Source organism: Sinocyclocheilus anshuiensis, unplaced genomic scaffold, assembly GCF_001515605.1.
Source record: "Sinocyclocheilus anshuiensis isolate Anshui unplaced genomic scaffold, SAMN03320099.WGS_v1.1 scaffold1903, whole genome shotgun sequence".
In the NCBI taxonomy this organism is placed as follows: domain Eukaryota; kingdom Metazoa; phylum Chordata; class Actinopteri; order Cypriniformes; family Cyprinidae; genus Sinocyclocheilus; species Sinocyclocheilus anshuiensis.
Window position 1 is genome coordinate 162,763 of NW_015552681.1, and position 16,245 is coordinate 179,007.

The 16,245-nt window shown below is 37.2% G+C and overlaps 2 protein-coding genes across 2 annotated transcripts in view; both read left to right on the forward strand.

Annotated features, from left to right (window-relative positions):
• Window positions 1-6,649: 6,649 nt before the first annotated feature.
• LOC107667601 (uncharacterized) lies at window positions 6,650-9,953 on the forward strand. The gene is made up of 3 exons (XM_016459313.1): window positions 6,650-6,716; window positions 6,992-7,052; window positions 9,030-9,953. Exon 3 carries the CDS (start codon window positions 9,032-9,034, stop codon window positions 9,845-9,847), a length of 816 nt encoding a protein of 271 aa, XP_016314799.1. The 5' UTR covers window positions 6,650-6,716; window positions 6,992-7,052; window positions 9,030-9,031; the 3' UTR covers window positions 9,848-9,953.
• Window positions 9,954-12,357: 2,404 nt separating this feature from the next.
• The window catches only part of LOC107667590 (putative monooxygenase p33MONOX), a 9,808-nt gene continuing 5,920 nt past the window's right edge, over window positions 12,358-16,245 (forward strand). The window contains exons 1-4 of the mRNA XM_016459296.1: window positions 12,358-12,521; window positions 13,989-14,110; window positions 15,417-15,525; window positions 15,744-15,985. Coding sequence (XP_016314782.1) covers window positions 15,498-15,525; window positions 15,744-15,985 — 270 coding nt within the window. The 5' untranslated portion in view covers window positions 12,358-12,521; window positions 13,989-14,110; window positions 15,417-15,497. The remainder of the gene's footprint in view (window positions 12,522-13,988; window positions 14,111-15,416; window positions 15,526-15,743; window positions 15,986-16,245) is intronic.

A 16,245-nucleotide genomic window follows, 5' to 3' on the forward strand; every position in this document is an offset into this window, starting at 1 on the left:
AAACCATAGATATATATATATATATATATATATATATATATTATGGTTGTTATTAATAGTGAATAAATCTAAAGCTTTTGAGACTATTATTTTGTGTTATTTCATTTGTCATGGGTGGGGGGGTGAAACTGCCCTTTTTCTGAAAACTGCCCTGTGAAACTGCCCTTTTTCAGTTTCAGCACATGCCCCTCAAAAGGTCTGTGCACGGCCCTGGTCTGACATATAAGTTAAAATAAATAATGCTTTGCAATTGCAAACACAAAGCCAAAAACAGTTAATTTTTTTCCGGACATGCATTTATGTACAAACATAATTTATTGTACAGACTTTATTTAAATAAAATCTAAAATTCAGGCTTATATTTTAAAAACAGTAATTTAAAAACTATTGGTAAGCTAAGTCATACAACCAATGCATATTATAAATCACACATGGGTTATTGCAAAGTTTGTTTTTTAGAGATTGTTCATAATAGATTGTGATTATTAAAATAAATACTGGTGACTCTCCATTTCAAGAATCAAGGGCTTGTGTTTGATATGATATAGGTATGTTATGATGGGCATAACCCAACAGATCATTAATAACATTACATGACACATTATTAATTTAAACACTTTCTTCTAGGAAAGAACTGTTATATGATTTGTTTTGTAAAACTAAAATAAATGTTATTGGTGGTAAACAATGTGAATCTGTTCACCAATTTGCTCAGAAAGTAAAAATAAGTGCAAAGAGGAGATTTCTGAGCCACTAGCGACACCAAAAGAAACAGCAGGCAGTTTCAAACAGGTTTCCTATTTCCCAGGTTTATTATTAGTCAAATAAAGAGTTAGTCCCGCCCCTAAACTCACTCTGTTCATACATCTGGCCGTTCAAATAGGTTGTAATGTTATAATAGCGCTATGGTGATGCTTTGTATAACCTACAAAAAATTATATTTTACAGTTGTCTCTGCATATTCAGCAGAAAGTATATTAAAAGTGAAAATGACATGGATTAGCTTTAAATCTGATCTTGGCCTCATGGAGCAAATGGGAGCAATCATCATACGTGATTCAGTTCTGTGCTGGAAATGAAAGGACCGTGTGAGTCTCTTCAGTGCTGAGTGGCTGTCAGCACGAGATGGCTAGATGAGTATCAGAATATATCAGCTCGGTGTGACTGCAGTTCATTGAGGGCAACACAGTTCATTCCTAGCATGATTCGCATACATGTTGCCATGGTTTTCTGCACTCACTGCCTGTGCTATTACAGTCTTTATTTTAAAGTTCCATATTTCTTCTGTATTCCCTTGCCATTCATTTTGTCCTTCTTTCATTTGACTCAGGTCGACCTACCTAGCAAGAAGACTCTGTACCCTTGTCTTTCTGACTATTATTCTTGTTATTGGATTTATCACTTTCTAATTCTCCTTCTCTTATCTTCCTCTTTTTGTCTTTCATTTCATATCCTCCAAAACTGCCTCTGGATATACTCACACACATAAACACTTACTTAAGTGGTCACAGGCACGAAGGCGCAGTTTTAATTTAACTGAGCTGAGTGTTCACTAAAAAAAACACACAGATTATTATTTCAAGTCATGAAACAGATCACAGATCATTATTTCAAGTCATTTCAAATTCATTTTGATGCGGACAAGACCGAGAGTAGTGATTTCCGAATGGGTACATTTTTAACTGAATTGGTTTGACCAATTTAGACCATATTATTTGTGAGCAGTTGCTAACATAATAGGTGTGAATTATTGCATTGATCAGCCAATTACAGCACTGCCTCCACTCATGTGACTTTTCATCTGTATTTTGCTCACCTTCCTCTAAAACATTGTCTATTGGTGTCTTTTTTGAGGCACTGATTTCCAGTGGCATCGGTTTTCAACGAAGTTTTGATTTTCTGTGTTAATGAAAGCAGTCAGTTTGAACTACTTCATTATTAATTAAAAGTTTAGGTGGTTAAAGGGATAATCCACCTGAAAATGAAAATTCACTTATCCTTTACTCACTTTCACACCATCCCAGATGGACTTTCTTTCTTCAGATGAACACAAAGATTTTTTAGAAAATATTAGGTTTTTGGCCTGAGGTGATGGCTTTAGTTAAAACAATTTTAAATATTAGTATTTTTTCTTACACCCAGGGGCGGATTGGCCATCTGGCAATTCTGGCAAATGCCAGAGGGGCCGGACCATTTTGTTTAATGTGGGCCGGTCAGATAAAATTGTTTTTACGGGCCAACAGCGCATAGGATGGATATTTATCGCTTGCACGATTTCTCTATGGTTATAATAATAATAATGTTAATAATAAATAAATGTTAAGCATTTTGCCCAGTCGGCCACGGCCGGCCGCCTGGTCCCGAGATGGGCCGACCGAACCGTTCAGTCAAAATCAAGCACATCATCAGAGAGAGTGCAACACGAGCTAATTTTCAGTAAAAGCTAGATAATGGACGGTGAAAAAGGAAAGGTGGTGCAGAAAAACTTTGAGAAAGGAAAAAAAAAAGGGCTTAAGTTCGATGCTGCTAAATGCGTAAAATTAACCAAACTCTTTTCAAAAGGTTTAAATTCGGCTGCTGCAGCGGAGGACAGTTAGTGCCGCAGAGGTAAGAAGAAAACAGAAAATACAGCTAGCACAAGCAGTGTTGCCAAACCCCTCCCTCAGAAAATCTCTAGAACCACCCTCAAAAGTCTCCGTTTTTCACAAAAAGTCGCCAAATATGAAAACAAAGTAAATACAGGTCAATTTGGTAAAGGTAAAGGAAAGTAAATATATATATATATATACTTTACAAATGATAACAGTATAAAAAAAAATAACAAAATATTAAATATAACAAAAAATTCTGAAGTGAAATTAGGAAATGCTTGTGATCTGCAAGCACATCAAACATGATGGAAATGATGGAAAGACACAATGTTGGGAATTTCTTTTATGTGTCACCAAAGTGCATCCCTGTCCTGCTCAAATACAACAGATAAGAGATATTATGATTCTCCAAAAACAAAAACTTTATTCATACAAACTTATTTCAGTCAACACACTCTATTACTACAAAGTAAGTGCAACATACTGCATCCCAGCACACATGACATGATGATGCACTGTCTCTCTCTCAGTATCTGGTTGACATGACTGTGCATGAATTGTGGTATAACTTTTGTGTCCGTGGTTAAAACAAGATGTTCATTTTTTTTCTCCGGCATCTTGATTGATGCTTATAATGAAATTGTGGTGTGCGTCATGGCAGGCGTGGCGTACTGGTGTGTTCACTGCGCAGACTCATTGGCATGATTGAGAGCAAACGTGAGCGGTCACGAGCCTACGGCAGAGTGTGGCCAAGTAAAAAATAAAAAATCTCCAAAAAAAATTGCTAGTTTTATTTAAATATAGCTAAAATAGCTCCTTGTCGCAAAAATAAAAAAAAGTCGCAGCTACAATGAGAAAGTAGCTAAATTTGGTGACAAAATCCCCAAATTGGCAACACTGAGCACAAGTCATTTTCACACTACTTCTGCCAGTTAGCTACCGGTTTTTTTTTTTGTTTTTTTTTTTGACAGTAGCCTACATTGTATTAAACAGTTGTAAGCTTAGCATAGAACCCCAGTATATTTTAAAATGTCATTGATTCGTGATAATTGGTTAATTGAAGTGTTAACGAGCCTGTTACTGAATTGCATCAGCAGATAAAGTGGGATTTAGGGTAAAAACTGATGTAGGCTACTTGCAATATAGTCTAACACATCAAAAACCTATAGCAATAGCCACAGTACTGTAGACATTTGTAGTGAACTTTACTTTGAATATGTAGATAGTCATAATATTAAAATAAAATATTGAGCACGCATACAGTACATAAGTTTACAGTATGCAATTAATCCTTAGGTAGGGTGGACTGCAGAGTCAAGTGTCATGGAGGTAGGAAGACACAATGAGAGAGACACACCCTGATACAGATGCTGCCAGTTTCTTAATAATGTGGATCTATTTAACTATTAATTAACTCTTAGGATAGGAGGAACCTGTGCCTGTGTCACACACACAGAGAGAGAGAGAGATCACACTCACACACACACACAAATGCACATGCAGCACATACTAGCAACACTTCAGCATACTTTAATTCACAAATAATTGTATATCAAAAAGGATTTACTGCTGCTACTATTTATAGTTTTTGCTATATATTCTATTCCCTTTTTTGCTATTATTACTTGTTTGTATTCATGTGTATTCCAATGTTGAGAGCAGTCAGTGAGAAAATATTTTGCTGTAATGTTTACATCCTATACTGTGTTCATTAACTAGGATGTTGCTGGAATCAGTACAGCCAGAGACCCCTGGTCTTTCAACACCAGTGCTGTGAGGAAGGATGCTACGGTAGGCCAAGCAGAGACAGGGAGGAGTGTGGTACAGGTAGGAAAAACCCAACAGACAGACAGTGACAACAAAGAACAACATACTGTAGAGAACGACAACAGCAGACAAATGGCATAAACAGACAGCACACAGACTCTACAGCATCCTCAGATTCTTTTTCTTTTGTTTTAACTGTATGTATAAATTTGTTATAAACGTGTGCTCTTTAAAAAGTAGTAAGCATTGTCTGCCAGACACATACATTAAATTTTTAAATATCTGTTACATATATGGTACTGCTTATATTATTTCACCATCTGTACACAAATGTAAGTAGTGAATGCGTGTGTCCGGGGCTGTGTCGGTGTGGTAATGTGGGCCGGTGTGGCTACAGTGCCAGGGCTGAATTTTTGTCCCTGCTTACATCTATTATTTCCCTTCAGAGGATTCATCAACTGTGGATGTATAGATTACTTTCATGTTATCTTCGTGTGGTTTTTGAAGCATCACACTTGTACACTTGCATATATGGACTCAGAGATGGATAATTTTTCTAAAAGTCTTTGTTTGTGTTTATCTGAAGAAAGAAAGTCATATACATGTAGGATGGTATGATGGTATGAGAGTAGAGAATTTTAATTTTTGAGTGGAGTATCCCTTTAAGAGGGCATTGCATGCGTTCATAGAGATCTGTTCAAGTCCTGCATAATTACATTTACATTTTCTTTAAATTAGGTATCGGTGCACCTGGCCCAGTCCATCCTTGAGTCAGAGTTATTATAGTTAACAAATAAATAAATAAATAATAAATAATACAAATTTAAAAACCACACAACAGAATTACTCAAACTTTAACTGAATTTAAACTGAAAACATAAAAACTACAAATATATTCAAAATATTAATAGTATCACAATGATACTAAAATAACACTGCCATGAGTGCTGTGAATTTATTCAAGCAGACTGAAAAGCTTCTCATTTGACCTCTGACCCGAAGTCAGATAAATGGAAGGGATTATATTGTATTCAACAGGGCTGGTCTGTAAATGTGCTGATTTCCAAACTGCTGCACCTTCGAAACAACCTCCTCCCTCTTGACATGTCCCTCCCTTTCACTCCCTCTCTCTTTTTCTCACACCCTTCCTTGTCAGACAAACATTTTTTAAGAGTGAACATGATGTTTGTGGCTGAAACAGGACAGTCTGCCTCTTATGAAGTCGATGTTGATAGCATCATCCGATAACAGCAACAGTTCACCCAATGAACGTGGAATATACAGAACAACAATCTACAATAACAGGTAAATGACTTGGCGCAATAAATTTGTCACATTTCAATCTGTGTATCCAGTAGGTTCACAGGCATATACATTTACTAGGAAAATACAGTCAGTTTGGCTTGAGAAAGACTACTATGGAATATGTTGAGTTTTTCAGTCTATACGCACTTGTAAACATTTGAGGCACCATATGTGGGGAATCGACCCTGTACTGTGGCATTGTTTGTTATATTGACACTCACAAGTTTACTGCCCTTTCCACTGAATGACAGCAATGTGAACATGATAAAAGGTCTTTGAGGGCTCAGTATACCTGCAGATGGAGCAATATATAGCTGTACAAACAACTCTCTCCACTTAAGAGAAGAACAACATTCAGTAAACCAAGGTCAAAAAATAGAGTTATATCTCTAAAATTAGTGATAAATTGACTTACTTATTTCCTTATTAAAAATAAATAAATAAATAAAACCATGAGAGAGCAATGCAGGTTACCGGAACAATAATATAATAATGATAAAACTGCTGATTTGATTTCAGGAATGAAAACAGAATGTTAACAAATGTATTTTTTAATAACAATATCCATCGAGTTCTTTTTTGTAACTTTGAGAACTTATTTAATCAGTGTGTCAATCTCATTCTGTTTATTATCTATCAATCACAGAAAATGATAACAGATCTGGGGGGTGTTTTTCTCTCGTCTCTTTTTCCTTACACTGTCATACCAACTTCTTCCCCTTTCCTCTTTCTTTCTCCCCACCACATCAGTAAAATCCATTTTGCAAATGATTCTTTACAGCCACAGGGATAGGAATGAAGGTGCTATTTTTAGCACTGACCAAGGGAGGAGAGAGAGAGTGAGGCGCACAGCAGAGGGCGAGCAAGCAAACAGGCAAGAAGAGAGAAAGAGAGAGGGAGGGAGACGGGGGAGAAAATAATTATTTTTTGTGTGTGTAGCAGCAGTTGGAGGCTCTGAGCTGAGGCAGCAGCAAGGAAGAGGAGACGAGACAAGAGGAGTGGAAGAAGAAGAAAGCAACAGCAAAGCCAGGCAGACGGAGAGACCCCGCTCAGGTGGGACACGACACAAACCGCTGGCCTCAATAGAAACCAGAACGATGATTACATCATATGTCAGGTCTTCACATATAACACAGTTCCAATTTTATTTTCAGAATAGATTATGAATCTATTTTAGGCTCTGATTCATGAGGATTAAGGCCAGAGATTCTTTGAATGTCATCAGTTGTTGTCAGAAATGGCCATCCACGCCAGATGTCCGTCATAATGGGTTGTGTTAGACAGACCTGCTTTGATCTTGAAGTATATTGTGTTTTTTCCCTTCATAGATTGGTATACGAGCATTCAAGGGCTGGGAAAATCCAAACAGGTTTAGGCGGCAAGAATCAGGTAGGGAAGGGTGGGAATCGGTGCTGGTTTGTATACATTGGTCTGCCACAATAAAGAGGGGTGTTCAGATGATTTGGGCATGGGGCGGTGGGGGCGTAGGGAGGAGCTGGTTCATGGTGTGTGTGTGTGTGTGTGCACGTGTGCGTGTGCGTGTCCGTGTGTGTGTGTGTGTGTGTCTGTGTATGTGCTTTCCAATAGCTATGAAATCTGAGCACAGCCTGGGATGTGATGGGAAGAGGTGTTGCCATGGAGACTGGGCTTGCACGTATTCCTGTAACCAATCCCTCCCATTATAGACATTGATTTTTGGTATTTACTGTACAGTGCATCAATAAAGAATGATCGGGCAGGTAATAACAACTCCAAAAATTATGCTGTTTAATTATGAATGGAGCAATAATGTGGGTCATTAATGTCAAAGCCAACAAAAGAAGATTAGAGGTCTGTGAGTGAAAGTATATGTATTCTGGCATCTGTTGGTAACACTTTATAATTAGGTTAACATTACAATTTGTTAACATTAGTTAACTACATTAGTTAACATGAGCTAACAATGAAACACAGTTTTAATGCATTTATTAATTTTAGATAATGTTAATTTCAACATTTACTAGTGCATTCTTAAATTTGTATTTTTTAAATATTATTTATTGGACCCATGTTAACATGAACAATTAGGAGTTGTATTTTTGTTAACTAATGTTTAAAAAGACATACTGTAACAAATGTATTGCTCATTGTTAGTTAATGCATTAACTAGTGTTAACTAATGGGTAAAGTGTTACCAAATAATTTTGTATCCTGGTTGCGAATTGCAAATATATGTGTTGTTACGGTTCCCTGGAGGAAACGGTTTTGTTCGGAGGTTGCGCTTTCCTAGATCAGGAGAATTAATGGAGTTTCAGTTATGTTTCATGAATCTACTTAAATTGTCTAAAATGCCTGACGAGAAATAGAAACAGTAAGAGAATATATAATAATAATGTTAATACCATAGACCAGACCATTTGATGAGGAATTTGGTGAGGAATATTTGAGTTAACATATCATGAGTGATTCCATTCTTAAGCATATCACATATATGAATAATAATTTATAGCAAATTATGATAATTAACAATATTATATAAAATTATATAATATTTATTTAAAAATTAAAAGATATTGTATATTTTAAATATATACTTTAATAAATTGCATCTGTTCTTTTTGTCAGCAGTACTGTAATGGTAACGGTGGTGTATTTGTTGCATTTTATTTGTGATTTCAATGGAACAGTTTTCAGAGAGATGAGAAGTGGTCTACGACACGATATGTGGAGGCAGCGCTCCGTGCTGAATATTGCTGCTGTATGCGTATGCTGCCTATGACTGGTCTGCAACTGATTTGAGGAAAGAATAACACTTAATGTAACAAACTTTAATGTTTTGAGCAAGTTAATTGCTGATTTTTAAGGGGCTGAGATGAAAAGGACAAAACCTTTCTGTTTCTAGGTAGAAAGGTCTGATAATCAAGAGACTTAATGTGAGGTCACATTTTAAGACACTTTTAAGACCACTCTTTATTTTACTCTCCATTTAATCTCATTGCTTAAACAACTGATGTATTTAAGAATCTGAAACACTTTGTAATAAGGTTTCATTTGCTAATATTAGTTAACTATGTTAGTTAACATGACCTAACAATACTTCTAAAGCATTTATTAATCTTAGTTCATATTAATTTTAACATTTACTAATACATTATTAAGTCAAAAGTCGTATCTGTTAATACAATTTAATGGACTTGAGCTAATATGAACTAACATTTTTTTTCTAACTAATGTTAATTAATACTTTAGAAAATGTATTGCTCATTGTATAGTTAATGTTAACTAAAAGGCTCTTATTGTAAATAATTATCAAGAAACCTTAGGTATGATTTTTCTTTCCCATAATTTACATATCTATTTAATGGCACACTATTTCCCTTTTTACAGTCATGCGTCCCAGGTCCAGATTACTGGCTAAACGCGGCCTTCCCACCATCAGGGAGGGCTATGAAGAGCTGGTGCAGGACCTGAACCAGACCAACAGCCAGCACACCACCACACAAGACTACTTCCTTTCTATCTGCCATCTGGCCCGGCCCACCTTTCCTCTGCATGAGCCCGATTGTGACATCCTCTCCATCGGCCCTTTGGATTCTCCAAAGCCCTGCCTACGACTGCAACGCCTGCGTCAGCATCTGCAGCCTCCGCAGCCCCACACCTCCACAAGCAGCGACCAGACTGTTGAACAAGCCCATAAAGAGAAAGAGACCACCAGATCTGCTCCGTCAGAACCGCTGCAGGCCCAGGCTGCCCCAGAGGAGGTCACTGGATGCAGAGGTGACATCCCAGGCCCCGCAGATCCACTGGAGTACCTCTACAGCCACAGAGGTGTGCTAGCGCACTCCACCAGAAGGGGCAGCATTCCCCCGCGCCGACCACGCAGCGACACCTTCCCATGCTGTTCCTCGGCGCCTGATGTCCAGCGGAAAAGCAGCTGCCCAGAGCTTTGTCTGCCTGAGACAGTCCCTGCGGTGACGGTCCTGCAGCGGTCACCGCTCAGCAGGAAGAAGCTGGATGAAGGCAGCCTGGCTGCACGCAGTTGCACTCCAAACAAGCGCGACAGCACCCCTGCTGGTTGGAGGGGAAAGAGCAGTCGCTGCATGGACAAACAGACTATAGTGTCCCACTGGATCTCAGAGTGCCGCAGCGCATGGAAGGAAGCCCGCATTCGCGCATGCATGCTGCCCGCCATTGCCGAGAAGTAATCTACGCCTGCGAAAATCTCTTTCCAGTGAGGTTGAATATCACCTAGAGTAACGTGGATTATTGTGGAATTATGACTTTGCACTTCAGGTTTATATGCATATACATTTTTTATGTATTTTTTAATTTGTGACCCTATAGATGGTGCCGTGTCGATACCACACCATAGTGTAGAGATACAGTGAATGTCAATGATGACTGAGTCAGTCCAGTAATGTCCAGTCGTGATCAATAAATGCATTGATTGTTGGATGCCTTTAACATTGTTTGGTGAGGTTTAAAAAATAAAAAGCATCATCAAAATTGCAGTTCTAATATACGAAACTCATTATACTCATAATATTCACAGATAAGAATCTCACTGCATGTGTCCACAGCTATATTTGACTGGGAAGACCCAGGTTTTACCAAATTTGCATATTAGGCAGCTACTGTGATGCAGAATGAATATGTCATGCTTCCTTGTAATATTATCAAACATCTGATGACATTTCCAAGATTTTTTGGGAAACAGGTTCAGCAAACAATCTAACTAGGATTAGGATGCATTTCCACCACGGATATGTTCAGAGATATTATGTCCAACTGTTATTTCTATATAATGTCTCAAGCAAGTGCTTCTTTATTCACATTAATAGAGGTAGGTATTTCGCAACAGAATGGCTAAGGAAGCAAGCTATAATAATTCACTGCCACCTTCTGACAACAAAGACAAAATGAGTCATGTTGAAAACGGCTATCGTGTTTGTTTTCTGGCCCTTGTTGTGCAATTTAAAATAAAATGGAGCATGGTATAACAGCTTTCAAGCACAAAAATCAGCTTTAGAGTGAACTGGATAGTCCGGTTGGAGGATAAATAATTAAATGTCCTGGTTAGGAATCACCGTTGTTCAACAACAGATCTGACCTACATCATTTTGATATTCAGAACTATGGCAAAAGGCCAATGTAGAACTGCAGTGTTATCATGTTAGACTGTTTGTACATACCCAGAAAATCCTGTTCTCTCTGCTTTGATTTGGTGTTTCACTATTTTAAGATCGTCTTACTGTTAAAAGATTAATTAGTATGGTTGCATGTGAATTTGTAAATTATTTTCTATTATGCATATGACATTTCTTTAAATTATTATGTATGTAATGATTTCAGAGAAACGGTATATTACACTATATGAAAAAAGGAAATTTGTTGTTTGTAAATTTTCAGCAACCTTGTACTTTTTTTTCACTTTTTTAAATTAATAAAATGTCTGTGTTTTATGTATGAATTCTGTGTGTTTTATCCCCCTGTTCCATCAAGTATATTAAAAATTACAATGAGTCTTCTAAGAAAATTAGTAGTCTATTCCATTAGCTGTAATGTTGACCAGACAAAATCTATTAACTTGATGACTTTTGGAATCTATTATTTATATAAATGTTATTGATCCATGGAAAAAAGTTAATGAACACTATGGTTTAGCATACTGTCCTCTACAGGTGCAACTACTGTAATTTCACATTAACATTTTTTACAGTGTTTCTTGATTTTTACAGTATAGGAACCCTATAGCTCCCCGAATTAAGGGTGTTGTGTAGGGTGGGGGTGTGACACAGTTGATTAACACAAGGGGGATGGGGTGGTTATTCTCTCTAATCACATGAGCTTGAATGGTTCATAACACCCCACGTCCCCTCCCCACCCATAAACCTTAGTTACACACCACATGAAATAAAAATCATAACGCATATACAAAATAATGAAGAGCATATATTTCTATAAAATTATGCAATCACATAGTTATGGTATAAAAACATAAAACAGCTCCCTAGTTTACAGAGCATTAAATATTTAAAAGATAGGCTATTCAACAATGCAATAAATAAAACTGTGATCCTTGTGTTGTTTTCTTGATTTAAACACTTTAATGTGCTAAAATAAATAATCTAAACTGAAGCTTCAAATAAACTGATCATTGAACAATCACACACCAATTGTGTGGAGTTTGGTGCCATTACTGAAATTTGGTTGTGTTTGTGTATTACTAATTAAAATTAACATTTTTATAACAGCTGTTGGTCATCCCTGTCCTGCCACCGAAAAACAGAGGGGGATGAGGAGAGTTGACACGGAAAGAGCAGAAACAATTGAACGCTTATATCAATATACCAGAAAGACTGCAGAATTGAAAGACTGTCTTTGAAGTGAGAACTATAGATATTCATGCAGGTGGAATAAAATATAGCTTACATTTTTTCCAAGGATTTACGGTTTTCTTCAGTGTTGGGGGGATTGTATGACTGTTTACTACCACATAAAGATGGGTAAATTATAATTAACAATGTTTGGGTGAACTATCTCGCATAGCTGCGAGGTCTTTATAGGTCTCTTACTGCCCCGTGTGCCTAGTTGAAGTACTGCAGCAGCTGCTGAGAACCGAAGTATCGCGAGATTGAGCGGGGACTGCAGCCCCAAGAAAAGGAAGTTATCTCCAGCTCAGTAGGTGGCGGAAATGCACCTTTTATTTGTTTGCCAATTGCCATAAAAAGCCAGAAGAAGAAAGGGAAGTTATGGTAGATACAAAGGTTAACTCTTCTCAAACATCTGCGATATGTAATTTATTCAGGTTTCAAGTGCCCTCAGTGCCTCTGCTGGACTGTTAGATACTGTAGAGGAGGCGCGGGAACACTGCAGCAGGTAAAAAACAATTGATTCGCGAGCGCATCCCTCCTTCAAACCGGTTTCAGGTCGCCGAAACTGGATTGAACAGCTAGTCCGCTCATTTCATATCATTTAAAAATTGTCGTCGTATTTGTTAAAATATGTGGTAGTATTCAGTAAAATATTCATTGTTCCTTTTCTACTTAAAAATCTAAGTGAAATAATGTTTTATACCAAAAGCGAGCTGTTGTGTTTAAAGCTAGTGCGTTAGCTTTTGACGTAGCACAGTAACGTTAATGGGAAAGTGAGCAGCATTACATAACATCACCAGTGTTGCCAACTAATTTTCAGGGGAAGTTGCTAAAGGCAGATCGATTTGTTGCTGCAGGTTGCTAAATGACGTTGTGATGTCATTGCGTGATGACGTCATTGCGAAACCATGACACAAAACAGCGTTTTTACGTAGAATACACGAGATTACTCAAATCTCAGCGAAAAATGTTTTTTTTTTAATGTTATTTGTTCATAAAAATATTATAAACATAAAATATTTTAATTTGTAAAAGTAACATAAGTAGCACATCTTTATGATCGGATTTTTTACAAAATTGAATTATTGAACAGTTAAACATTTGATGTATTTTCCTATTAACTAGTAGAACTGCACATTCTTAACCATTGTAGTTTTAAGCAGTGTACTGGTAGTTAGTTAGTGTGCTACACAAAAGTCTGTAAAAATAGGACACAATGTAATGTTTATATGAAGGGACAATACGTAGTTATTTTTTACAGGTGTTTTACCTGTGTTTTAAGGTTACAGGGTTACAACTTAATGGATAACATCCTAGCAGAAAATGACTAGTACCTTTTCAGTTTTTCCACATTTTTTCTTACAGTGTACCTAACTGAACAACAATTACAAGCTAATAACATGCTGTATCATAAATGTGCATTTATTATTGACCAATTGGAACTAGCAACTTAATGCACATTTGATTTTTTTACTGTTAGGCATCTTTTTCCAGCTCTCTCCAGGTTGATGTGCTGCTTGGCTGGCTAGCTGTTCAATGGTTTCCTCTTTTTGTGTAATTTAGTTGAAAATATGGGCCTTTTTTATCATTTGAGTCACTTTACAAAAGTTGCTAAAAGTTGCCAAATACTTTTTAAAAATAGCTAAATTTGTTGCTAGGTGCTTTTTGAAAAAAAGGTTGCTAGGGTAGTCTGAAAAGTTGCTAAATCTAGCAACAAAATTGCTAAATTGGCAACATTGATTGAACATCACCAGGACAGCTGGTGTAATCCCATTCCCAGCATGCACGGATTCTCACGACACTACTGCTCACTCTTTTATTATTACTGCAATAACACTTTAGTGCCATTGTAGACTGTGTTCAGATGCATTTGTAGTTTGTATGGCATGTGGTATCTTTTCACTCAACTGGTTTATCTTGCAGTCAGTCAAAACTTCCTTATGTTTTAATGGCTGTTTTGGTTCTTCTCCAGCTCTTTCTGTCTTTTACTGGCTGTGCTCTTCCTGGTGTCCCACAATGCTGTCTGAACAAACCTCAGCTTGTCAGCAAGATCAGTCTGTGCTTTAGCAGTGGTGCTTTGGCCGCCCTTCACTGGTAAGTGATGGTCGCATTTAATTTAATTTAATAAAACACACTTGTGTCAAATGTGTAGATAAAATACATCCAGCTTGAAATTAATGTTTATAAAAATTATTGCTTAAATAGCATAATGTCTCCGATATACTTACATAGTTACTTTAAATTGCCTCCACATGATCTACATTTATTAATTTAGCAGACAGATTTATACAAAGGCAATCATATTTGTCACCGCTAACTACATACTAAAGATGTAAATGGGGTCTTAAATAGGATGTCGTTATGTTGGACATGGTAAGAGTTTGGGCTGTGCGATATTGAAGAGATATGCGATAACTCATTAAATAATGCGATATGCGATACGATAATGTATTAGATGACATTAAAGGAACACGCCACTATTTTTTTAAATAGGCTCATTTTCAGTTGAGTTAAACAGTTGAGTTTTACCGTTTCCGAATCCATTCAGCCGATCTTCGGATCTGGCCGTAGCACTTTTAGCTGCAGCTTAGCATAGATCATTGAATCTGATTAGACCATTAGCATCTCGATGATATTACGCAGCGCCTGAAAATAGGCTTATTGGAAGTTACCTAGCTGGGGACTATTTTCAGGCGCTGCGTATGCTAAGCTGCAGCTAAAAGTGTTACCGCCAGACCCGGAGATCGGCTGAATGGATTCGAAAACGGTAAAACTCAACTGTTTAACTCCAGGGGAGATGGAAAATGAGCCTATTTTCAAAAATAGTGGCGTGTTCCTTTAAAAGACTATGTAAGGATCACAGTGCAGCACCCAAAAACTAATTTATTGTCATTTTAAATATTTTGACCCTCATACAAATTTCATCATACAGTATGCCATCACATGTGATTGAGTATGTGCAGTAGATGAAACTGTAGCGCTCATTGACCCAGAAGAACACAGAACATACATGTTATGCAGATATTTTAGCATCATGCACCTGATTGTTTAGAGGTACTAGGCTAGATTAGGAATATTGGATTAATTTTATTATCGATATTGTGCATTTATTTTTTCTGATAAATATTGATGTTGATTTATCAGCCAGCCCTAGGTGTGAATATGTTCTTCCAAAAAGAAGAACATATTCACAAAAAAATAAGCCATTTTTTCAGTCTTTCTATAATTGGTGATGATGTTGTGTGGTCCTTTGCACAATGATGCAGAGGGTTGGACGTCATACCAGAGATTGCAGTCTCTTTAATTATTAATCTGAGGCTGTTTGATGGTTCTTTGGCCTTAAACTCAAATATTGCTTGGTTAATATGTTACTTTTTCCTTTCTTTAATTTCATCTGTAGATTTGATCCAGTCCCATCTGACTGGGTTTGTCCGGGCTGTCTTCTCTTTTTGGTCCAACAGAAACGCTTCATTCAGTAGCCATGGTGTCCAGACCTGGAGACCTTCCAGGTAAAGGAGAGAGGCCTGTTTATTTTATAGTGCAGTGCCTAAAATTAAAGTTTTGAAGGCTTATCAAGGGTTTTAACATACTTTAATTTTCATTTTTAATAACTTTAAGAGACAGGTTATGACAACAGTTCCTCTCTTTAAATGCATTCAATTGTGGCTCTTTGAAGTAGCTGTTTGTTCAGATGTTGTTGACAGAGTACTTTGCTCTTTTGCCTCAGCCCTGGAAGCAGGTCCAGGTGCTTCAGAGGGACTCCTCGGAGGGATGTCCATCCCTGTCGGGATGACCCGTCGAGCTCTCAGCTATGACGATAATCTTGAGCGCCCTATGTCTCCACCTCCAACCGACATCAATATTAACAACTTGTGGAGGCGACCTGTTATACCTGAGAGGAAGTTTGCACGACTTGCTGAGGTGCGTGTGCATTGCTTATTCTGTGACCAATTTGTCCACAGGAACATAAACTGAATGTCACAATAAACCTGTTTGGTTGGAGCATGCCTGTTCTCAGTCTCAATTTTACCCTGCCCTTCTTTGATTGAGAAACAGTCTAGTGCAATTCAATACAAAGTAGGGCTGGGCGATATGGCCAAAAAAATTATATCTGTATATTTTGGCGGAATTGTGATATACGGTATAAATCTCTGTATTTTCTACATTCTATTTGGATTAAATATATATATATATATATATTTATTTATATATTTATTTATTTATTTATT

What these genes read in the sequence shown, in the direction of transcription:
- LOC107667601 (XM_016459313.1), top strand. Translation starts at nt 9,032, where the DNA reads ATGCGTCCCAGGTCCAGATTACTGGCTAAACGCGGCCTTCCCACCATC.